Source organism: Atractosteus spatula, chromosome 23 (genome assembly GCF_055471065.1).
Source record: "Atractosteus spatula isolate fAtrSpa1 chromosome 23, fAtrSpa1.hap1, whole genome shotgun sequence".
In the NCBI taxonomy this organism is placed as follows: domain Eukaryota; kingdom Metazoa; phylum Chordata; class Actinopteri; order Semionotiformes; family Lepisosteidae; genus Atractosteus; species Atractosteus spatula.
The window spans coordinates 12,634,787-12,659,605 of NC_142728.1; the positions used below are offsets into that span (position 1 = coordinate 12,634,787).

At 37.6% G+C, this 24,819-nt stretch overlaps 1 protein-coding gene across 1 annotated transcript in view; it reads right to left on the bottom strand.

Annotated features, from left to right (window-relative positions):
- LOC148816177 (potassium channel subfamily T member 1-like) overlaps window positions 1-24,819 on the bottom strand; it is a 127,651-nt gene that overhangs the window by 35,144 nt on the left and 67,688 nt on the right. Inside the window, exons 4-17 of the mRNA XM_088940735.1 lie at window positions 16,990-17,089; window positions 13,824-13,883; window positions 12,766-12,814; window positions 11,349-11,408; window positions 10,963-11,037; window positions 9,788-9,871; window positions 7,671-7,765; window positions 6,930-7,110; window positions 6,049-6,213; window positions 5,001-5,137; window positions 2,990-3,053; window positions 2,286-2,394; window positions 2,093-2,201; window positions 74-127 (exon numbers count right to left, since the gene is read on the bottom strand). Of these exons, the coding sequence (XP_088796861.1) occupies window positions 74-127; window positions 2,093-2,201; window positions 2,286-2,394; window positions 2,990-3,053; window positions 5,001-5,137; window positions 6,049-6,213; window positions 6,930-7,110; window positions 7,671-7,765; window positions 9,788-9,871; window positions 10,963-11,037; window positions 11,349-11,408; window positions 12,766-12,814; window positions 13,824-13,883; window positions 16,990-17,089 (1,342 nt within the window). The remainder of the gene's footprint in view (window positions 1-73; window positions 128-2,092; window positions 2,202-2,285; window positions 2,395-2,989; window positions 3,054-5,000; window positions 5,138-6,048; window positions 6,214-6,929; window positions 7,111-7,670; window positions 7,766-9,787; window positions 9,872-10,962; window positions 11,038-11,348; window positions 11,409-12,765; window positions 12,815-13,823; window positions 13,884-16,989; window positions 17,090-24,819) is intronic.

Here is a 24,819-nt window from a genome sequence, read left to right on the forward strand (position 1 = left end):
CAGACACACACAATGGAGGCTAGTCTAATGAAGTGATTATTTTCAGAAGTGCTTCCTATGAAGGTCATATCACCTGAATATAGAGTGGCATGCTCCTTGTCTCTGGTCTAAAGCTTCCAAGGGAGTTCTGTAAATAATTATCATTAAGGTGTCAGTAAAGAATTAGGAGATTTAGAAAAAACAGGAGAGACTGTTATCAAAGTGACTCCTGCCCTTTGTTTGAAGTCAGACTGTCAATGTTCTGATCCCTCAAACAATGCAAAGCTACAGTTCACTAGAAAAAAATACGAATATGAATTTCCATAATTACTTTATTGCAAACAAAACATTTTCCACTTAGATGTTCTTATAAGCATTCTCTGTAGAAAGATTTTGAAATGTTTTTTAATTGCAGGCTGTGAGCTAGGTTATTAGAATCAGCTGGAAGAATTCCATGAAAAACAAATAACAGAATGAACAAAAACCAATCTGCCATGCTGACGTCTAAGAAGGTTGCATGAAATGGTGGATGAGGTTTCTTTTCTGTATTTTTTGTATTGCGTTTTAAGTTGAACAAAAAACACAACCCCAACCTGAAATTCTACTGTCATCACAAAATGGACCATTTTCACCAAAAACACATTTCATACACCCAGGTGTCGGATGCATTTTAAAATAACACTACCTAACCATATTGAGTTTACAGGGCAACATGTCTAAAGAATATCAAAATACAACATTTACTGTTGAATAAAGTTGATATGCCAGAATATTAGAATACTGTTGATGTGATAGAAATGATAAACAGAAGAGGTTTTCTAGCCCTGGAAATTACTCTGTCATGTTTAATTTGTAGAATTTAAAAAAGTGTATCCCACACTTTCTTATTAATTTTATAACAGCTCATTTATTTTTTCTCTAATTTAGAATCACTGGCTATTTTTATTCTATACCCACCCAATTTTCTATCACCAACTGCATTTTATTGTCTTATCTTACAGGGATGACCCCTGTATTCCACACAGGAATAAAAAAGTGCATATAAAGGTCCTACAACCTGTCCACCCATCATGTAATACATCTTTCTCACAGGCCACAAGCTGTGTGTTGATGTTCAGTACAAGAATTCCAACACCCACTGCTGGAGGGGTGCAGCCCTCTACACAAATGTCCCCACAAGACTGCAAGTAAATGGAAAGTCTTAGGAGGCGTTGTTTTACTGAGAGAATCTGGTTGGCTAAGATGGACAAGATGGACAGCTTCTAAGGAAATCCTGTTCATAGTCAGCTAGTACCTAGCAAATACCTGTTTCCAATGACAACATTGCATAAATTTCCCTGAGACTTCAGTTACTGCTTAATATTGTTTACCTTACATACCATACAGATGCTTTTTGTCTTGAGTTTACAGTACGTAGAGAAAATCAAATATTTGAATCTGCAGACACCACCCAAAAAATGCTAGGAAAGTATGCGAAACATACAGAAAATAGGTGGTTTTCCTGAAATAACATACTGTATTTTGGTATAATATGGCCAAGTGATGCCTTTAAATTGTCCTTGATGATCAGTAAGATCTGCTGATTGCAGATGAAAGGGTTGATAGAGGGATCAAGGTATGAAATGCAAGCCTTCTAGTGACAAGAAGTCAAAACGTTCACATGCAATGGAAGGGAAAAAGATCAGACACACATGGTTAAGTAGGGAGCAGCTGCCCAATAATAGCAATTTTCCACCCTGGCTTTAACTGTTAAGAGACTCTTTGAACATAGGAAAGTGTATAGAAAACTATATACCTCTCATGTTTTGTTCACTGAAACAAAGCCACTGACACGAAGAGCTATCTGTTAATCTAGGCCACTTGTGAAGAAACATTATTATGAAGACAACATTAGGAAGAAAACAGAGGCAAAACCGACAAGGAAACAAACATTTCTTTGCTACAAAAGAACAGGTAAAAGTTCACCTGAAGAAGGCTCCACAGCTGAAACGTTGTGTCTCTTTTCTCTTCCTTTCAGCATGGAATAAACCTTTACCTGTTCCTTTGCAGCCTACGCATGCTGACGCAGCCACCTACTTGAATTTCTTTTATTTATCAATGAGCTGATACTCACTGTCCCCGTGAGGTGTGGACTAGCAAAGTGATGAGTGTGGAGGTGGCAGGGCAAACGCAGTTCAGGGCTAGCATGGCGTACTTGAATTCCTCCTCACACACAACATGGTCTGCAAGACACGGAGACACCCTCACTTCTCTATTCCACCACAAGAAATAAACATGATTGCAATTAGGAAAATAAAAATACTTACCTGCAAATTTCACATGGAATTTATTTTCTGGCTTCAGTATCTGCACATAGAGAGGGCGGTTTGGTGCAAAGTCCTTGACAGCCCATGCTCTCAGGATAGTCTGATGATCCTGTAGAAACAAAAAGGCTTCCTTGCTACCAATGTTGTAAAAGGCAGTAGTTTCAGTGTTCTGAATTGAGTCAAATCTGGCCTTAGATGTTTTGTTTGGAACTCAAGAGATTAATTACTAAGCAAGTGCAGACTTTGAGATAAGAATGAAATGAGTCTCTTCACAAGAGAACAGGAGTTAAGAAACATCAGACAAGGTCTGTTCAATACATATTGAAATTTAATAAACAGGCAGGTAGCAGACAATTCCTGAAACCATAAATATTTTTCATTTGCCTTAACTTTAATATACTTCATATACAGATAATACGTATGAAAATAATAGTTTTATGCTTTTTGTGGATAAGCCTTGTAAATACTAATGAAAACCGATTTATAATTTCAGTCCTTTAAAGTAGATAGTTGGTTTATAGTAGATAGTTTAAGTAGAAAATCAATTGTACTCCAATGTCATTTAATATTTTTTAAATTACTGCTTAAGCCCTTAACATTCAAGATTAGAGAAAAGAATCACTTCCAAAGGTAAAAGGGTGCATATCTATGTTGTGAACTGCCTTATTTCCTTAATTTAATTTTAAAAATAGATCATTGCTTACAGCTGCTGTCCTGTCCACCTCATTTCTACTGCTCAGAATGAAACAGGCCTCTGCATCATCCATTCTAAAAAGCCAAAAGAAAGACAAATTCAGCACACTTCTTTCTTTCAGAAATTGGTATTGAATTGGTAAAAAGGAACGGCCTAGATCTTCACTAGTTGATTGTGACAAGGTGACAAAGATATTCCTGCATAGCGGTGCACAACTCATGTAGTTCACTGCCGACAGAGTGCCACAAAGGTAGGATTACTCAACAGCTATATCACCCTACAACTCACAAATGGCAACCCACTGAAGCTAAGCAGGTGTGAGTCAGTAGCTGGATGGTCACTACCTGGATGGGAGACCTCCTGGAAAAAGCTAAGGTTGCTGCTGGAAGAGGTAGTAGAGGAGCCAGCAGGAGGCGCTCACCCCACAGTCTGTGTGGGTCCCAATGTCCCAGTATAGTGATGGGACTAAACTGTAAAAAGGAGCCTTCCTTCAGATGATATGTAAAACAGAGGTCCTGACTCATTAAAAATTCCAGGGCGTTTCTCGAAAAGAGTAGGGGTGTTATGCCAATTTCCCATTGGCCTTTACCAATCATGGCCTCCTAATAATCCCCATCTATGAACTGGCTTCATCATTTTGTTCTCCTTCACAGTGATAGCTGGTACTGTATGTGATGAGTGTACTGGCGCACGATAGCTGCCATCGTATCATCGAGGTGGTGGTGGAGGGGAGTCCATTCAGCGATTTGAATGGAGTGTCCAGAAGAGTGCTATATAAGTGTAAGGAATTATTATTAGAATTAAGATTAGTTGTCCAGTGCTTGAAGAAAGAGCAACTAATGTGTGACTTGCTGGGTTCCTGCACACTCACAGAGATGTTATCTTTGATCAGTGTTAGGTCTTATATTTATTCTCTATAGAGCCTACAGCAGTCAGAAGACAAATGGGTCTAGTGGGAGCTATTAAGAGTATCAGGTTAGTGGAGCCTGTCTCTCCTGCCCTAATATCCCCATGCAAATCTGCAGGGCCCTACTTATACCAGGTAAATCTACTATATTAACATTTCACAGATTCACAGATGAATGATTTCAATTATTGCTCAAATATTCCACATTGACAGAGAGTGGTCACGACTCTCTCTCCCCTTTCTAATTTAATTCACCTTCTTTTCGATGAAGCACAGTGTTGATTTTACACCAGCGATTGTAATGGCGTCCAATGTGTTGTAATTCCTCAGAAATGGTAATAATACATGAACACAAAGGAGCTGTCAAACTGGTAAGGCGATGATAACAATATGTTTTATGATTAATGAAACGTGCAGCAAGAAGATAATTTGAATGCCTTCAAACGTATTTGTCTTCCCTTTCAGAAATTATTGTGGCCCACAGACATGAATAGGTCACAAAGAACGGGAATTTAAATTTCAGTGCTTGATAAATTAAAATAATGATAATAATAATGTTTTGACATGCAACAGAAATTATTAATACTGGTGGCACTCAGAATTCAGGAATTCAGAAAAGAGTGTGTCACACATTAATGTTTGTGTTATCATTAACTAGCCAGAATTTATTACTTCTGATAAACAGCTTTACTGCAAGGTTTTAAATTATTTTTAGGGCCCAACCACTTCTATTTAAAATGCAAATACTTTTTTTTTTGCTGGACTGCTGATGCAGAACAACAAATAAATGCTGTGAGCTAACCCGGTAGCTGCAATAACTTTTCAAGTCAAATTTTTGGTTTGGGAAAAGAACAATTAAGAGGGGGATGGAAACAACATTGCCAAAAATGTCCCTGTAGAGCAAGTCAGAAGGAATAGAAAAAAACATGATAAAAAAATACATGGTACAAAAAAATCCTACAATACTTTTACATAACTTATAGTGTTTTTGACTACAACCACTAATTTAACTACTTCAGTTTTATGAAGTAGTACAGGGTTAAAACTGACCTAAATATCATCCGCCTAAGGAACTGACAAGAGAGAGATAAGGGAGGGGGTAGTTCATACTCACTTAGCTCTCATGAGATCCTGGTCCTTCAGAGCTGATCCCTGAAGATAAATGACCCTCTGGGACCACAGTGGAATCTGCAGGACACGTCTCACCTGGAGGTCCATCTCTGTTGGGCACAAAATGACTACGTAGTAATCCTGCAAGCAGAGAGAGGAGATCTTTCACTTAACAGGAACAGCCTCCAATGAGAAAACACCACTGGTCCCAGTATGGCTCAATACCATCTTTGAAACAAAGCTATCTCCTATGTCAACTGAGTGTAACAGAAGCCATAGTTAAATAAATAATTCTCCCATCTTAATCTCCACTTTTTATAAAGTGAACTCTTTCAAGTTACTTAAAAAAAAAACAGATTTACAGGTACAGTCAATGAAGTTTCCAGATGAAACTTGTCGGTGGAATTAAGCATTTCCAAAGCAGTTCATAAACTTAAATCAAGTTGAAAACTAACGCTTCAAATAAGATAAGTTAGAGAAACCCAAAAGACACAATCTGTATCTCTGCACTTAGCAGTTCCTGTGTATTTTATTCAAGATCGCCAGGAAATTTGTTTGTGAACAAAGCTACAGTAGTACAATTCTCCTGGTCTTTTGACAAGAAAAAAAAACAGTTTAAAAAATGGTTGATTGCACACTTAAAAATTCCATTTGTGCACTTGGACAGGTGATAATTTCATTTTAAGCCTCAGCTCATCTGATCAAGAACATTTTATTTTAAAGAGACTGATTTTTTTAACAGCTGAAACAAATTAATAACAAACTACTGTAAAATTCCGCAGACATTTCAATTAAACACATTTAAGATAACACATTATGTACAATAATAATGACCTACAGTATTGGTTATATAATTTAAATAATTTATTCTACAGTATGTAGACCACAGAATAATGTTTTTCTAATGCCAAAATAGCAGATTTCACCAAACTGTTCACAAAGAAAAAAAAATGTACTTTTTAAGTACATTTGACTTCACTCCTTTTCTGCTGTTAGCTAAAGGATGACGATACGAAAAGAAGGAATTTTTCAATTTGCCACTGCATTCTTACCTGAAGCCGTGGATGTGCATAGAATTCATTAAGAAAATCCATCAGAAGGTCAATTTTCAGAGAACTGACGCACAGGACCACGTGTTTCTCCGTCTGAGCTCGGTGACGGCTATAATTACCACCCGATTTCTGCCTCTCCATCCACAAGTACACCAGCTCTTCAAACTGCAAGATCAGAGTGTGGCTCCATCATCCAACACATTGCAAGACTACTCACAGGTGGAGAGAAGTCAGTGCCGTTTCATTTTTAAAGAAAAACATACTTTCACAGTCTGGTTAAAATGGAAGAAATGACAGAATTGCGGGGAAAAATTGAGAAAAAAGCACATTTAAACTACATTTTCCACCATTCCTCCTGCAGCACATTGTAAAGCTGTAAAGCTTAAAGTGGGTAAATTAATCTGTTATATCTGACAATAATCAAGTCCCATCTACCTGTTATAATCTGAGTCAAATATGTTTGAATTGGCTTCATTACTCTGCTCTCCTCCCCACTGAGAGCTGATGTGTGGGGAGCGTTCTGGCGCACTATGGCTGCCGTCGCATCATCCAGGTGGATGCTGCACATTGGTGGTGGTCCATTACCTGTAAAGCGCTTTGAGTGGAGTGTCCAGAAAAGCACTATATAAGTGTAAGCAATTATTATTACTATTATGTTGCATATTCTGAAATCACTTTACTGACCATTGATAATACACACTTTTGAAATTTCTGTGGCTTGAAAGTTTCCAGTTTGGGAGGGTATGACCAGGCGTTGTGATGCAAAATAGCAAAACAACTGTTGGCACAAATTTCAGCAGGGATAAAGTCACCCATCCAATTCCACAGGAAAAAAAATGCTCAAACCCTGAGCCAGCTTAGACAGAACACTGCTCTCCCACCTGTAGTGGCAGCACTACGAGAGCCACGCAGATCATGATGACAACAAGCAGCTGGGAGGGCCAGATCCGAGGAGTAACGTCGCCATAGCCCACAGTAGAGAACGTGACGATGCAGAAATAGAACGAGTTGAACAGAGAAAGGTTTTTCCCAGCTCTTTCCAGATGCTGGATCCCACATGTCCTGAAGATGAAAAATAAAAAAAAACAAAGAAATTCTTCTTTTGTGTTATGTCTCAGGTAGCACCTGCACATAATACCAAATACATCATAGCTGGTTTCAGTCACGCGCATCTCTCTGTGCTTGTTAGCACCCTGCTGGCTCAACGGGAGTTCCTGCTCAAAACTAAAATAGAAAATGATTTGTGACAGGTTTTGATGGATGACATGGGAGACTGCTGTTCTTTAATTTGATTCTCATATAAGTCAGATATTGCTTTAGACATCAGTTTTTATACAATGCCATAAGCTGGTGATTAAACACCAAGATTTTAAGTTTCAAAATGTACAGTATTCCTAGAGTTCAGTGCAAACACAACCTCCTGTTCTTTTTATGGTATTTCTGGACATACTGTACACAAGGAGAAAAAATGAATTTTGATTCTGCTACAAGGAAAAAATCAAATACGTAATCCTCATGTCCTTAAGCACTCATCATCAGTGGATGAACAAAGCATTGTATTGTATTGGAATTCTGTCCCGACTCTACGTACAGAACTGCAGAGGGAATGGAAGTAAGCTTACCCTGTAAACACCAGGCAGAGCAGTGTGCAGATGAGAATAAGGACCTGATTAAACATGGCAGACTGTGTCCTCTGAATGGCTCTGTGCAAATCGTTCTGAAATAACAATGTGTTGATAAATGAGCACCAGGATGTTGATTGGGAAATCCCCAACTTTAGACGGGCACATTTTTATCTGAGATATACTGAGAGGCATTTAAAGTGCAACAAATGCTATTGGTTCCGATATGTGTTTGTTGCACTTCTAATGGCTCTCATTATATAAGTGGATTTTCACCTGTCCAATACTTATTGTACTCCATGAAAAAAAAATGTAGATTTGAAATAGATCTAGTTTGGGTTAAGGTCATCGCAATCCAGTGGCTTACAGAGCCAAATCTGCAGGGTTTTGTAATGGTCCACAGGCTGAGAACACAGGACTCTCTACTGGATGGGAAACAGGCAGGAGTCCATGACAGATAAACCCACAGTGATGTAGGACCCATCTACAGGGTTTACTGGAGCAAGAAGGCTAAAGCATCTTGTTAAGGACCTCAAAGATTTTCAGCATGTGGACAGAGCCCTAACCGCAACTCCATGCTGCACAAATTACATCCATTTTCTCAACTGCTTTATCCAGTACAGGGTGATGGGGGAAGTTGGAGCCTAACCTGACAAGCAATGGGGGGCACCCTGGACAGTCAGTATGCCAGTCCATTGCAGGGCACACATAGACACAAACATGTACGCACTTAAACCAGGGACAATTTTCCCAGAAGCCTATCAGTATAAATTTGGAGTACAGGAGGAAACTGGAAAACCCGGAGGAAATCCATGCAAACACGGGGAGGTTATACAAATGCCTTAGCACTGAGAGGCAGCAAAGTTAAACACTGTGCCACCATGCTGCCCCACTAATTACACATTTGACAAAATCAAGGCAATCACTGACAAGGCAACACTGTACAACTGAAGGCCTGATCTAATTCACAAAGCTTTTCATATTGCCTGACTGAATAAATTAACCAGCAGGTATACAGTCTGATAGTAAGAACTGGAGTACACTGATATTTAATTTATCTGTCCTGTCTTATTCTGTTGTGGCTCTTCTTGGTGACTCTCTGTTGTGGTTGCAGCTGAGATTATCATCTGCTGCACACTGTGGCACAACCTGGTCCTGTGAATCAATTCCTTACAGTTGCACGTGAGGAGAGGAAATGAGGTGGGAACTCACACAGCTGTCATGGAATACTCATAATAGGATATGCAAAAGGAAAGGAAAATTCAAGGATCATTCAGGTCCCATACGGTGTATGACTGCTTGAGGTGGTTCAACCAGCATGCATGAACTATAATTTTATCTATGACAAAGGAAGCTGTGTTATTATTGCCTGAAAGCCTAATCACAAAAGTAGAAGGACTAAACTTAAACAAAGAAATAATGGGTATTGTAACTCCTAACATATGAGTAATTATAACCAACAGATTTAGGAAAACCACATATACTATAGTCTGTACAGTCCAGTTTTTTGTCAAGTGGTTTGCCTTCAGACATCCATCCAGAATTTTGGAAAACTCAAAGATATGAAAAATTAATAAAGTATTGCTTATACAGGAGCTATGTTTGTTACTGTTGCAGAGTAACCCAAGTTTGGTGCTGCATGTTTGGTCCACAGTCTAAGACTGTTCATATGGGAGTGTCGTGGGCAAGAATGAAGTTTTTAAAGTTTGATGGATAAAAACTGCAAATATGGAGCTCATTAATTCTTGCTGGGATAAGGTGCATTTGCTCTTTTAGGCAAACACAGCTTAAACATTGAAATATGTTTTGCTTATAATATTAATAATAATATGTTTGGGCCAATGACGTGTGTTTGGGAAGGGAGGGGGTCTATCACAAAACCTTTATATTTATGTAAGAGTGGTTGAGTCCAACTCTACAAGCTATATACTGTAAATTCTGATTTTCCATTCATCTGGCAAGAGTCAGAGATATATTTTAAAAAGATTAGTTTTTTAAAGTAGTTTGAAAAAAGCCAGTTACCCCAAAATATTATTCACACACTCATGTAAACATGTTTCGACAAAAGTTCAATTGTGTCTTTTTCCACGTACAGCTTAGAAAACAAACCAACTTACTATCATGTTCTCCAGTGCACATTTGGCCAGCCAGCAGTTCAAAAACACTGGAATAAAGATGTTCCTCAATGGAGGCCAGAATATCTGAAAAAAATAGATATATACGTGATCAAACTAAACTTTTTAATGTGTAAAAGCAACATTTTACACTGCATGTGTTTGTAATTCTTATGTAAAATGAGTACCACTGTTTACGATATGTATTTATAAACCCCAAAATTATCTATTGTTACAGTACATACAAGCCACAGGTAACTTTTCTCTTCAAACACAGAAACACTGTACTTAATAAAAGCATTGCTGTAGTTTCTTTACTCGATATTCTTTCTATTATACTTTAGAATGTGTTCAAGTCTTATTACTTGTAATGTAAAAAAAAAAATTGCTGTTGTGATAAACCTTGGAGCTCTTTTGGCCAAAAGATTTACAGTATGCATGTAAATTACTTGCTGCTGTACTTGGTGAAATATATGTACTGTACATCATATAAGGCCTCTATATGCCATATAAGGCATACTGTATATTTGTTCAGGTGGGTAGCTGCGTCAGCATGCGTAGGCTGCAAAGGAACAAGTAATAGGTTTATTCCATGCTGAAAAAAAAAGAAAAAAGAAAAAAGAAAACACAACGTTTCGGCCGTGGAGCCTTCTTCAGGTGTGTGAACCTTTTTTTTCTTTTTTTTCAGCATGGAATAAACCTATTACTTGTTCCTTTGCATACTTTATATTTTGCCTCTGTATGGAAATGCAGGAGTTGGAGGTGATCTACTAACTGAACGCTACAAGTAACAGGCTAGCATGGCTAAAGGCAGAAGAACAATTTGCCATTAAATACATGTAGTATCAAAGCTGCCCAATTTATTATTTGCATAAACTGGTAAACAAATGTCCTAATCACAATAAAACTATACATGACATCTCACATAGTGTAGTTCATGTTCACAGGAATTGTATACAACTCTCCACTCTCCACTATTTTGAATGCTCGATTGTTTTGCCTTTCACATACAAACCAATGGACATTAACAGTTTATGTTACTGACAACCTCTCATTTAGGAGGGTAGAGGTGTCTTCTTGTGCTCTCCTCGTGCAGACAGAACAGAACAACAAGACAGCCTGTTGTTTTCCAACCTGCCTGAGACACTCATACACAGAATGGCAGCACATCCACTTACTGTAATTATAAAAGGGACAGTGTTGATCATCTCTAAAATGAAGGATATTTGAAAGATCTGCTCCCAAATGTTTCCCTTTAAAAACAAATAAATATAGTTATATTTGCTTAACAAGACTTATCATTTGTGGTTCGTTTTCAGGATTTTTTCCAGTGCCTGGCTAAAATACACAACACAAACTTGTCTGACCTCACAATTACACAGATATTAGCAATAAGCTTTACACAAAATAAAGTAAATAAAATCTACCATAGCAATCAACGCAAAACATATTATAATCACATACTGTACACAGTACACAGCTTTATATTTTCAATTAACTTAAATACAACAGACACAATGAAATCATTCAGTAACCTATAAAATTAAAAGCTTAGAAGCCTTACCTTATAGCTTAGATATGTGAGAAGCATAGCCTCTAAAAAACTTATTAAGGCAACGATAACCTAGGATATGACAAGGACAAGTAGGATATGATATTAAAAATAAGATTGAAGAGACATGCCTCATCAAAAACTCAATTGGTCTTCAGAAAGGATGCCCAATCAAAGAAACTCAAAAGATCATTTAAAAGTTTTACTGGTAGAAAAAAATGATTTCCCGAGGATCAGGGGAATTTGCTACTTCTCTCTACTTCTTAAGCCCTTTAATCCTCGAAATCGATTCATGAATAAAACCATACAACAATTACAAATACAACCTCAGCATAATACACAGTTAATGAGCCACAGTTAATGTTCAAAATATATATTTTTTAAGTTTATAAAAGGTCATGTAAAATCTTTGTAGAGACATTAGCTTTCTTCAGTATAAAGACAGTGTGCATATTTAATTGCAATAATAACTCACAGTACCCTTCTTTTCAAGTTCCAGAAGACAATAACCTCGATAGAGATATGACTCATTACTAAAGTAAACGTTGGCAAACTCATTTTCTCATTTCATATCTCGTTATAAAATATGCACTAATTACAAGGCAAATTGCCATTCACATTAATACATAATGCATGCCCATATAAATCCTGGCAGGTGCAAATTGCTGGGAACCTACAACATTTAGTGTAATATAACTGATCTTTCATTTAATTGATCTTCTCAGCAGAAAGGACTTCAGTTCTAACTTATGTTATTCACAAAATATTTACTGCAGCTTTTCATTAACCTCCCTCCTTTTTAATTTGGCTGGCTGCCTTTGTCAATGAAATATTAAACTGGAGAATGTTTCAGAATGAATGCTTGCGTCTCTGGGAAGCAGTTACTGGCAACGAAGCTCATTGATTTATTTACCTCTTCATTTTCAACCTAAGAGAATGCTTCTACACTGATGTTAATACTGTATGTCTCCTCTCTCCAAAATTAAAAGTACATGAAGGTATATGCATATGGAAAGGAAGATGTGGAGCCTCTTCAGAAGTGTGGGGGAAAGAGAGAGAGAGAGAGGTGAATGAGAGGCCGAAGGGTGGGGAAGATGAACGTTGTGTTTTTCTTCTTTCTTCTTCCTTTTTTATTCATTAACTGGCAGCCAGCACCCTGACACTCAAACCATTTTCTCTATATAATATACTGTATATCATATGACTAATGTTTTGTCGGGCTGGCTTCTGTACATTCTGGTCACAAGAATATATTCTTGAATGTAATCAAATAAATAATTTGATTTGGCTTGGGAAGAATTCATTACTGAAGATTAATAGGATGCCTACAATACATATACATGGATTGATTGTGATAAAATGAATATGCCCTTTTGTATTTAGGCCAGTCTTAATGCTTCGATTAGTCTAAACTTTATTTATCACTCACCTGTATTGCCCACACTGGCACTCTTCTGTTTACCCAGAATATGACATGCCTGTAAGAAAAAGTAACTGCAGTGTCTGCGATTTCGTACATCTCTAACTCAAGATAAGATGAATACTGTAAGATAAGCCCAGCTAAAATTAATTACAACAGTTCAGTTTGTACCTAAATACACGCACATCTTGGGAGTACATCTGAAGGGATTAACATGTACTGAGTAAAACAATTATCCGTGTTAAAGTAGTGTCAGGTGTCAAATTTGTTCAGTTTTATATTTCAATATCAACACAAGCTTCTCATCACAACTTTATTCTGCTCTGTGGGGATTATGATTTGTAAACATAGAAAACAAACCATGAGAAAAAAAAATGTTTTTTATTACACAAGTTACTTTGACTTAAAGGGAGAGGGCACATAGCTTAACTGCATATAAGAAAGAAGAAAGCATATTGGTACTAAAAGTGTAGACATAACACGAAAGATAGCATTATCTTTGTGGTTTCACCTCATTTAAAGGTAAACCTCAGAAAGGGTCTGGCACTACCCCCGTCTACAGCAATGGGAACAAAATTGCTTCAAAATCTACTTCAGCATAACCCAAAAAGTAGTGCTGAAAGTCAAAATCAGATCCCGGACAACCATTCACTGCAGGTGCAGCCTATCACAGGGAATCATGCAAAAAAGTGGCCGAACCATGGTTTGTAAAATGCAGAAAGTGTGCCAAAAATACAGCCATTGACTGATGTGAAAACTGGTGAGGAATATTCCAAAGAAAGTGGGAACAGAGGCAGTATTGTTTTCTTGGAAAAATGGAAAGCAGACAAATGACCTCTTGTTGAAATACATATATATACATATACATTTTCTAGGAGATTTGTCACCCAAGATTGTCCTATGTTTTCTCATTTTCTTGCCTGATTTGGCCATTATTACTGAATCACAGGAAATATACGGACACTATTTCCATCTATTTATATTCCAGTGCAATATTTATTGGCTTTCATTTATCACACATCTTTGATATACAAACGGCATTCACCAGTATGAAGAAATTGTCTTACCAGTTGATTTCTTGTGAACCTTCAGTGCTATTTGGGCTGTGGCAATTCTCATTAACATTACTAAGGAAGAAAAAAACAAAATCATTCTGAGAATAATGTTATGGCCCTTACACACACCCCAGAGAGAATAAGCAACATAATTTAGTGTGGTTTCTATGCCAACCAAAAGCGTCCTTTCTGTTGTTGGCAGCTTGTGAAATCTGAACATCTGGTAACCTTCTTATTGTACTTTCTCTAAGTAAAGTGGATGCTATGTTGTCTTCTAAAACCATATTGTTTGTCTTTTTGAGGTCAAATGCTCAGAAAAACCTTTAAAAAAATCAATGCTACAGCAAAGGTCAATAACTCCTTTAGTACACATGTTCAGAAATAACACATCATGTCAACAGACCTTGCTAAATGAATGCCCACTCCCAGTCCTACAATCAAAATGGAAATGAAATAAGAAGCCCCAACAGAACAGTATTGCACTACTATTGCTGCAGAATTCTGCATCTAACTCAAAGGCTTTAGATTGGCCTTACCACATTTTGGGAGTGCTACTGGATTACAATTAGCAATGATGGAACATTAATTGGTATTATCTTGAATTTCTATTACATTTAACCTTTTGTGTGGATAAAGCTTTAGTTTTCTTAGCAGTACATTTTAGCTGTATGATCATTGCTGCATACTTTGAGCTTTCATTATTGATCTACATAAAAGGACCAAACAGGAGAGGATCAAACTGAGCACAGTCAATTTAATGCTTGGTTTCATTGCAATTACTGCATTACAGCACCAGTGGACACAGAATATTAATTCTTTCCAAGTTGTCTCACTCTTGAAGTCATTTCAGGTCCTCCTCCAGCATTGTTGTCATAAGGACACTTGATGGCAGATTCAGAAGTAGAACTACAGGAGAAAGTGTTCAAATGGCAGAGGAGTCTGGAAAAGGGTGGACTGAAAATGAATGCAGAAAAATCTGAAATAATGGTAATGGAGAGAAGAGGAGATACTATGACCAATGTTGAGGTGACAAATGGAGGAAAACTGAAACAGGTTGATGGCTTTAAATACCTTGGATCGAAACTGGTAAAGGGAGGAGAAACACTGGAGGCAGTAAAACAAAGAGTGAAAGCTGGATGGAACAAGTGGAGAGAAATAACTGGAATAATCTGTGACAGGAAAATTCCTAGAAAGTTAAAGTGCAAAATGTACAAGACTGTGATTAGACCTGTACTACTATATGGAGCTGAATGCTTGGCAGTTGGAAAGAGGGAAGAGAACTTGATGAGAAGAACTGAAATGAGGATGTTGAGATGGATTCTGCAGATTTCAATGAAGGATAAGATCAGAAATGAAGAAATCCGTAGACGATGTAGGGTGGTGGATGTAGTTGAGAAGATGCGAGAGGCGAGGTTACGGTGGTATGGACATATCATGAGGAGGGACGTTGAGGAAGTAACAAAGAGGGTAATGGAATTTGAGGTGGAAGGTAACAGGGAAGAGGCAGGCCTAGAAAGAGATGGATAGATTGTGTGAGAAAAGATATGGAGGTATGTGAAGTGAGTGAGGAAGATGTGCTCGACAGAGACAAGTGGAGAAGAGCAAGCAAAGCAGCTGACCCCAGGACAGTCTGGGACTAAGGCTGTGAAGAAGAAGACGAAGAAGAAGAAGATGAAGAAGAAGAAGAAGTAGCAAAAAATGTCAGATAGCAAAGCAGTAATGTCTACACAGTTACGATTTCCAGCAGTGTCAGTTTCTGAGTTGTTTAACCAGTAAAGACACTGGCTCCACTGGCTGAGCTCTGTGATCTCTGTGCTCTGTGATCTAGTGGAGCAGAATTCCTCAAGAATCCAAGCATCCAACTTTTTGTGAACCAGTTCATCCAATTTAGGGTCATAGAGGAGCCTATCCCAGCAGGCAACAGGCATAAGGCCATACCAGGGCTTCATAAGGCAATTCCTCAATTCAGTGGCACAGAATCAGTGCAGCCCTTCTAGGGCAGAGATTAGTCAGTGTGGGCTCTCTTAGGGTGACTCCCTGGGTGCCTGCAGGCTTGTGTTAATGTGAAAGAGGGATGCATCACTGCCATGCTTATAAAACATGACTGGCTTCTTGGATGAGAGGGTAGAAAGAATTTGTCTACACTTCTTCCTTCTTCACAGTGCGGGTACAGAGGATGTTGCTGTGATCTTAGATACGAAGACGCAATTCCAATCGGGTAATTCCAAATTGAGCAAATATATAATAAAAAAATAACTGATGACGGGAGCAGGAGAAAAAAAGATTATCAATAAAGCATAAGTGAAATAGTATCGAAAACAGAAAAAGTCTTACAGGCCATAGCATGTAAAGCCACTGGTGTTTACTTAAAAAAAAAAGGTTTTAGTAAAACAACGTTGCAAATTTCCTCCCTATGACTGCACATACTGCTAATTAGCAATTGGAAACTATGCTAATTAACTATTAGCGTATGAAAACTGTATGTCCATGTAGCCATTTCAGGTGATTTGCTGAAGGACCGGCAATAAGACTGCTAAATAGCCAAGCTGCAGAACCTTCAGCAAATCACCCGTAATGGCTACATGGACATACAGTTTTCATTGTATTCGGCATACTGCACTACTTCGACATAATGTATTGCATACACCCTGGACACATAGCAGCTCTATTTATATTGAGCTCTGTCTGAGTTTATTTTATTCAATTTCTATCGCACTATTATGTATTATTATGTAACCTTATTTTGTAACTTTGTGTGATTTTAAAACATTGTGTGATTTTAAACCCCCCGGTGAGCACGCAGAAAAGACATTTCATTGCCTGCAACTACTACTGCATGCTGTATTGTTGTGCATTTGATAAATAAACTTTGATTGATTGACTGATTGGAGAAGTAAACCAATTATCGCTGCAACAAACAACAAGAAATAACAATTGACGCTATAACATTATTAATTATATCAATGACACATCTATGTCTATATATGCTCCACTTACATTCAAGAAATAATATCAAAGTACAGATTACACAAACGTTCTTCTAGGTATACCCTAAAACTTTTTGAATGCCATGAATATTATTACTGAGTGATTTAAATCTGATAATTGGCACAGTATAACATTTTCAGTTAAATGTCCAAACCACTGGTGATGTTTTCAAGAAAAAAATTCCCCTTACCATCCACTGATTTCTGCCGGGTGATCTAATAAAACTCGTATGATGTAGAGCAGACAGGTGAGCAGCTTTAGAGAGAAGTTGAATAGTCGAATTCTCAAACCTGAAACAGCGACAAACCCAGAGTCAGAGAAGCCTCAGACCTTCAGAAGGCCTCTGCCAGGGCCAGCTCAATTCCTCCACTTAAAGCTTAAAACCTTGGACTCTTATAGAGTCCACATTTCCTTGCACACATTTATAACCCTACATGAAATCTGATCTGACCACCAATGGCAGAGAAATGAATTTGCTGACAAATCTGCAGACGCTTGAGTTGTGAGAATAATCTCAGAGAATTTTGACAGATCAAATCCTACAGTAATTGTGCTACTGTATGTTGGCGCAGTACTGCCACCATGTACTCAGAAAGATTGACCCTGCCTGCTTTGGGATGATCAGGGACAAGAAAATCGAAAGCCTGTTAAATGATCCATTTAGATATTTCAATGTGACACAAATGGTCCATTTCCACTTCTTTGGATTTAAACCAATGAAACTTCTAAAACCAAAAAGGAGCTGTACTGTATTTGATGATGTTCCTTAAAGCAATTCATCTCCCCGACTACTTTGTAACCCCTATCATTACCCCCAGAAACGTGGTGGTGAAGACAAAACAAACATAAAAAAAGAAAAATCAAGTAAGTTTTCCTCATCACAGTGGTCTACAGGTCTACAGTCCTGTTCTGTAAATCTTGTGCACAATTTCAGAAGGTAGGGAAATAGGGAAACAAAGCCAAGAATATACAAGAGATCACTTATTTATAATCTAAGTTATTATTAGCATTCTCAACACGACAATATTAGACACCTATAGTGCACACAAAAATAAGCTTTCCTACAATTGAAATATATCTTGTGGAAGGAAGACATTGCCCCATGAGAACAACTTAACAGGAGCACCGAGGTTTTTCAGCAGGAGTGTACTTTTGTACACTGGCATTTGTAGTGACTTTAAATAAGAAGATTAAGAAGTATTAATGTAGCTATACTGTACATGATACAATTGAAAAAATAAATTCAACAGATAGTGCACTCCTGAATTACATTAGGTTTTTAATGAACAGTACTCAAACATCTGTGCGTTCCCAACACCCATTTCTCCACTGGCTGCATTAAGACTTAACCAAGTTCCCTAACAGTATGTTCTGAATGAACAAGCATTTTGGCATTAGTCTGTGACGGTAATTTTAATTAATCTGTAAACTGGAATGAAGATGCAATAATAAGTGGAAGCCATATAAAAGTGTGGCTTAAGAAAGTTAAAATAAATCAGTATGTTCTAATTGTTCTGCTACCCAACTGGGATCTAATCCAATTCCACTTAATTGAAAAAAAAAACACTACTGAAAGTCTTTTTCTTACTTCAAGTCCATGAATCTGACAATGTCACATTTTATAGATATAATAGAATGTAATTTTTATGACCCAAAGCTTATTTCTCTCACAAATAAAACCTTAATAATACTAAGAAGTACAAAGGCACATTATGGTCTAAACTAGCTGCTTAAATAGTGAAAACATTGCACAGTATATGGTAAATTAATAACTTCTTATACCGAACAATAAACCCTCATTGTTGATAGACATTACTGTAACATGGTAAAAATGATTTTGTGAAATCCCTCACCTAATAGCTTGTCCAATACTTTGTCATTGTATCCAGAAGATTGAGCTGATATACAGTAATAGTGCAAAACTATTATTATAACTTAGTACTTTAAACAAAATGGTCCATTTACAGTATACAGTGCATACTTTGAGATATGTTAGAACACATACAGTATTTGCTAAGCAGGATTACAATTTAAGAAAGATTGCATATTTCGTGAGCCTATTGAGAAAAATTCAGGTTATCTAAAAATGAGAAGTGTTGATGACTTGAAAAGGTGAATCATTTTCATGAAATGATGCATGTTACATTTGTGCACAGTCTTAGAAGATGAAGAGGTATGCAAGTAAATAAAACACAGAGAAATTAAATACTGGGAATGTTTTATGGTTTTGACCTCTTTGACTCAGTACAATGTGATTTAAAGGACAGCTTTCTTTTCCATGTCCAGATAACTGTGTAGCATTTATTCACAATTAGATCTAACAATTAAAAGGACACACAACTGAAAAAACACATAAAACTCATCACAGGTGCCATCAAATGTATTTTAAAGAGTTATAGCAGAAGGAGAAAAGATTTTTGGACTGGAACATGCTTACTATAGTGTTCAATTTTAATAGTTTGCTGGTTGTTTACATTTACAAAAGATGAGAAGATTTGCACTCAGGGTGCAAAAAGTACAGAAGGCGTGTAAATTCAGTCAAAACTACCGCCACGTAAGTGCTAAATGTCCTTTGTCTTATTTTTCACTTGTTTCACACTTTTGCCGAGATTAACTTTTTCAACAATTTTCATGTTTTGACAAACTTAAATACTATAAAGTATTGTAGTATAAATTGTTTATTCCATGCTGAAAAGAGAAGGAAGAAAACAGCGTTTCGGCTGTGGAGCCTTCTTCGGGTACCTTCTCTGTAGAGCCTTTCGTGGAGCCTTCACAGCCGAAACGTTGTGTTTTCTTTCTTCTCTTTTCAGCATGGAATAAACCTATTACTTGTTCCTTTGCAGCCTAAGCATGCTAACACAGCCACCCACCTGAACTACTTTAGTATAAATTGTCCTTGTAACTTCTCTCTCTCAAGACTAATGCGTTCCTTTTACCTGTCTGTATAATACAATGTGCCCTTTGGATCAGGAATCCCCTGTGCTCTCTTTCGAACTTTCCTTCTCAGTTCTGACTTTGTCGTGTTGATGCTATGGCAACAAATTTCGACTAGATGGAGCTCCGGACTCACTGAAGCACCAGGCGGGCTCCAAACTAAAATCTGTATATTATTATTCATTAGTCACGATCATTAAAATTAAGTCATGTTTTGAAGTCTGGACAACCGCTTCAGAATGTTATTGCCTGATCTGAAATGAGTGCTGCTGCTTATCTATTTTTTCTCATTTTGCTCTGTGAATTATCCACCCACACACATCTGCAGGACATCTCACTTCTTTCTGGTTTGAAGTCAGACTTCTCAATCTAAACAATGAGGTCTGCTCACCACTAAGGGGTTTTTATGTGAATTAGTGGCAACAGTTAAAGTACATATGGGAAATGTACAGTAGGTGTGAATTACCTATTTGGTGCAGTAGATAAGTATATTTTACACAGAAAACATACATTCAAACTGCTAAGTAGTACCCGTACATCTAAAACCAAGTGAGCAGATTTGGCAAATCTGGCATTTCATAAGGGAATTTTTACTGACTATTTTAATTTGAAACTTATAAATTATTGAAAAAAATTCTGCTGGTTGTGTTTGACTGCTTTATTGCGGCTAGTTTTTCAGGATTCCAGGCAGCATACTACTGAAAAATAAGGTCTGGTCTTGGTTTGCCCTTCTTAAAAGAATTTAATGTATTCATTTAATCTATTCTTCCTTCTTTTGGTCTCTGTGTGTCACAAATACAGTACATACATTCACATTACATCTAATACACTCTCTTGTTTTTTTAAAATTAAATCAAAGACTAAATCAAAGACCTTTTTCCTTCATGGATGTGTACAGAGGATCAAACAATGTCAATGAACAGACAAACCCAAGAATGAGTGACATAGATTTGATTGCCAAATGTGAAGGATCAGCTACTACTGTACAATGCATTGGCTGTTGATATATAGTTTATCATAAGTTAAGATTCTGATCCATGGTGAAAATTGCTAAATGACAAGCTTAGTTTCTTCTTATCCCACATTAACCCTAAAATTATACTATATTATATTAACCCCAAAATTGCTGGAACAGTAGAAACCTCTAGTGGAGACTTTAAATGAATTGTCTATACTCATACATATAGACAAACATAACTCAACATATAGAGTATAACTAGTACTTAAGGTATATAACATCATAAAAAGTTTTATACAAACAGTGCTTCAAAAGTCTTAGACATATATATATATAAAATGCTGACTGCATATCATTTTACTTTACATGAAATATACAGTACAGCACCACTATCTCCATGCTGTAAACATACAGTAACAACAATATACATTATTTACTGGATCTGGCTAACAGAGCAATTGCTTCAAGTGTATAATGGAAGGTCAGAGCTTAGTGTAACAGAGAAAACAGTCCAATCTCTGTAATCACTGCAGACAGGGCTAACGCAGGTCCTTATCTAGAAGACTAAGCCCTCTGCGTTTCCTCACAGAATCTATTTTTTCAAAGATGTTCCTACCTATCTTCAAGAGGTGCACACAGAGGCCAGTGCACCATTTTCAATAGTGTTTTTCCTGCATGAACAGCACATTAAAACTGTCCTTACTTACACAGGAGTCATGCATCTTCTGTTCCCAAAGGCTACAGGACCTTTTCAATTTCATTACCTTGTGTGCTTCAAAGTCCTAAGGTGGTCCTTTTAGTCATGCATTTCTAAAGCAGTCAATCTTGTTGATTAACGTGCTTTCATGTTTTTAATCAATGAATTAAGTCTTTCTCCAGATTTTAAACATATTTCTTTAAAACCCTGCCATCCAGTTTGTTCTCTCTTTTTTTCCTTGTAAAGCAGTTAAAAGTCTTAAGAGTCATGTCTCTGAAAGGGATAATGACAGCAAAGGAGACATCTAAAGAAAAAAAAACCCTCGGACCATTAATAAGTTGGCGTTATTTGGATTACTAATGCACACAGAGGAGGTCTTTCATTAGGATATTTCTCAGCTTGCATCTGACAGGTCAGCTTAAAGGCACAACCTTTATTTTTCCCCAACAGCCATCTCATCCCAGACTAGCCCGGTTCCTATTGATTCCAAGATGCCCTGGGAGATTCTAGCTGAAATTGGATCTTTTATTATCCTTTTCCCTGAAACAGCTTTGTGGGGCCCAAATTGTTATCATTGGGGGCTACAAATTAATTCAGGGGGCTGAATAAGGTTGTGCATCCTGGAGGCCATCAGCTGGGTTTCGCTTAAAGGTTCTATCACATCAGGACACCTTTAACCGATATCAACAATGTGCATTGGACAGAAAAGCAATTTTAAAAAGCACTTCAGCCAAACAGATGTGGTGAAAATAAATCCCATACGATTTTTTATTTTTTTGTGACTTTTCCCTGAGGCCTTCCTGAGAGCTACATGTTGTGTAATGCAGCATGTATCTACCACACAATTTCAAGACGTGTCCAACGTTACACATCACCTTCTTTTAATTTGAAAGCACTGATTTGCTATGCTTTACCGCACCCTGTTTATTGCATATTTACAGACTGGCCCCTTGACACAGGTCACCAAATAGAATTTGAAATTATTCCACTTCAAAGCCTACATACAGTACCCAATTAAATTGTTATCATCCCTAAAGGAGCAATTTGAAGAGTGAATGTTTTGAGCTTATCAGCGTTTTTTAGAGCACAACAACAAAGCTTTTAAAAGTTGTCAGAGCTGACGGATTAAGCATACCATCATACCATAACTACAAGACTGAAAACATGACCCATCAGCTTGCCAATGTCACAGCCGTACTACTTTCAGGTTTCAGCGACACTGTCTTGCCTTTACCTTAAAATTATCCCTCTCTCTCAAGATTATCCCACAGCAGGGCACGACAAGCATGACAGGTAATTTAGATTTTGACACAAAAAAAAGAGTTCTTTGGAACTTGGACCACGTCCACATAGTCCTGCCAGTATCCAGATTTCCTCCATTCTGCTCTCTTCACCGTGCTGACTTTTCCAAAAACTTTCCCAAGGGTCTTAGCGACAGCATATAAAGAGGTTGCTTTCATTTTTACCAACGTAAGTAGAAAAACAACACACAATACAATAACTGCAGGCCCAAGGGGAGCAGAAAGGCATTATTATTTCAAGCCATTATAAATTATTTAGAAATAATACATTATGCACAAATGAAACATGTACGGTGCCTATAAAAAGCATTCACCGCCTTTGGACTTTTTCACATTTTATTGTGTTACAGCATGAAACCATGATGTATTTAACTGAGAATGTTTGCCACTCGTCAACACAAAGTACTCTATAATGTCAAAGTGAAAAAAAAGTCCAGACATTTTTACTAAATTAATTAAAAATAAAAAAGCAGAAAATAATTGAATACATAAGTATTCATCCCCCCCCCCCACAGAGTTAATACTTGGTAAGACCGCCTCAGGCAGCAATTACAGCTGTGAGTCTCTTTACGTATGTCTCTATCAGCGTTTCACATCTTGACACTAGAATTTTTGCCCATTCTTCTTGGCAAAAAGGCTCAAGCTCCATCAAATTGGATGGGGACTGTCTGTGAACAGCAATTTAAGTAATTCCACAGATGCTCAATTGGATTAAGGCCTGGGCTTTGACTAGGCCACTCCAGGACATTAACCTTTTTTATTTTAAGCTACTCCAGTGTGGCTTTTGCTGTATGTTTCAGGTCATTGTCCTGTTGGAAGATGAGTCATCTTCCAAGTCCCAGTGCTCTTGTGGATTGCAGCACGTTTTCTTCCAGGATTTTTCTGTACATCCATTTTCATTCTTTCGTTCATCCATTTTCTTCGTTCTTTATGGGTATTCCAGTCCCTGCCACAAAGAAGCATCCCCAAAGCATGATGCTGCCACTACCAAGCTTCACTGTAGGGATGGTGTTCTCGGTGTGATTAGGTTTGCGCCAAACATAGCGCTTAGCATTGAGGTCCCAAAATTCAATTTTGGTCTCATCAGACCATAGATTCTTCCTCCAAATTGGGCAAACTCCAGCCGAGATGTGATTTGAGTTTTTTTCAACAAAGGCTTTCTTCTTGCCACCTTTCTGTACAAGCCAGATTTGTGAAGTGTGTGTGCTATTATTGTCTCATGCACAGTTTCTCCCATCTCTGTCACGGAGGACTGCAACTCCTTTAGAGTTGCCGTAGGCCTCTTGGTGGCCTCCCTTACTACGGCTGTTCTTGCCCGGACACTCAGTTTTGGAGGACGGCCAGTTCCGGGCAAATTCACCGTTGTTCCAAATTTTCTCACCTTTTTTATTGATGAACTTCACTGTGCTTCGAGGTATGTTCAATGCCTTGGAAATTTTCTTATATCCTAGCCCTGACTGGTATTATTCCAAGAAACCTGGTCTCAGATCTGCTTGGAAGTTTCCTTGGTCTTCATGGTGTAGTGTTTCCTTGGAAAAGCACTAAGTGGGGAAGCTCCCAGACACAGGTGTATTTATTCTGAAATCATGTGAAACACCTCAACCGCACACAGGTGGACTCCAGTCAAGTAATTCTGTGACTTGGAGAAGAGACACAGCCGTCGCTAAGGGAGGGGGGGAGGTATTAGGGGGCAGTGCCCCCCCCCATGTGGACTAACGTGCCCCCCCCCCAAAAGAATTTTCGAATAAAGTGGAAAGAAATGTTTTAGTTTATTTTTTTTAGAAATATTGAAAAATATTTATGTAACTAATCTACCATTTCAATCAAATTTTCTTTTTCTGTCATGACGAATGAAAACACAGAGCATCATCTGTAGAGTTACGCATCTCAAACTAGTGCTCAAACCAGGTCCCCCAGGTTAAAACCAAACGTCCACCCATTCGAATTGCTCTGGTGATGGCCCTGGGAAGAGAGGTGGTTACTTCAGAGGTAATTTAGGTGTGTCAAAGCAAGGGGGCGAATACTTATGCATTCAATTATTTTCTGTTTCTATTTTTAATTAATTTACTAAAATGGCTGGATTTTTTTTCCCACTTTGACATTATAAAGTACTGTACATTGTGTTGATGA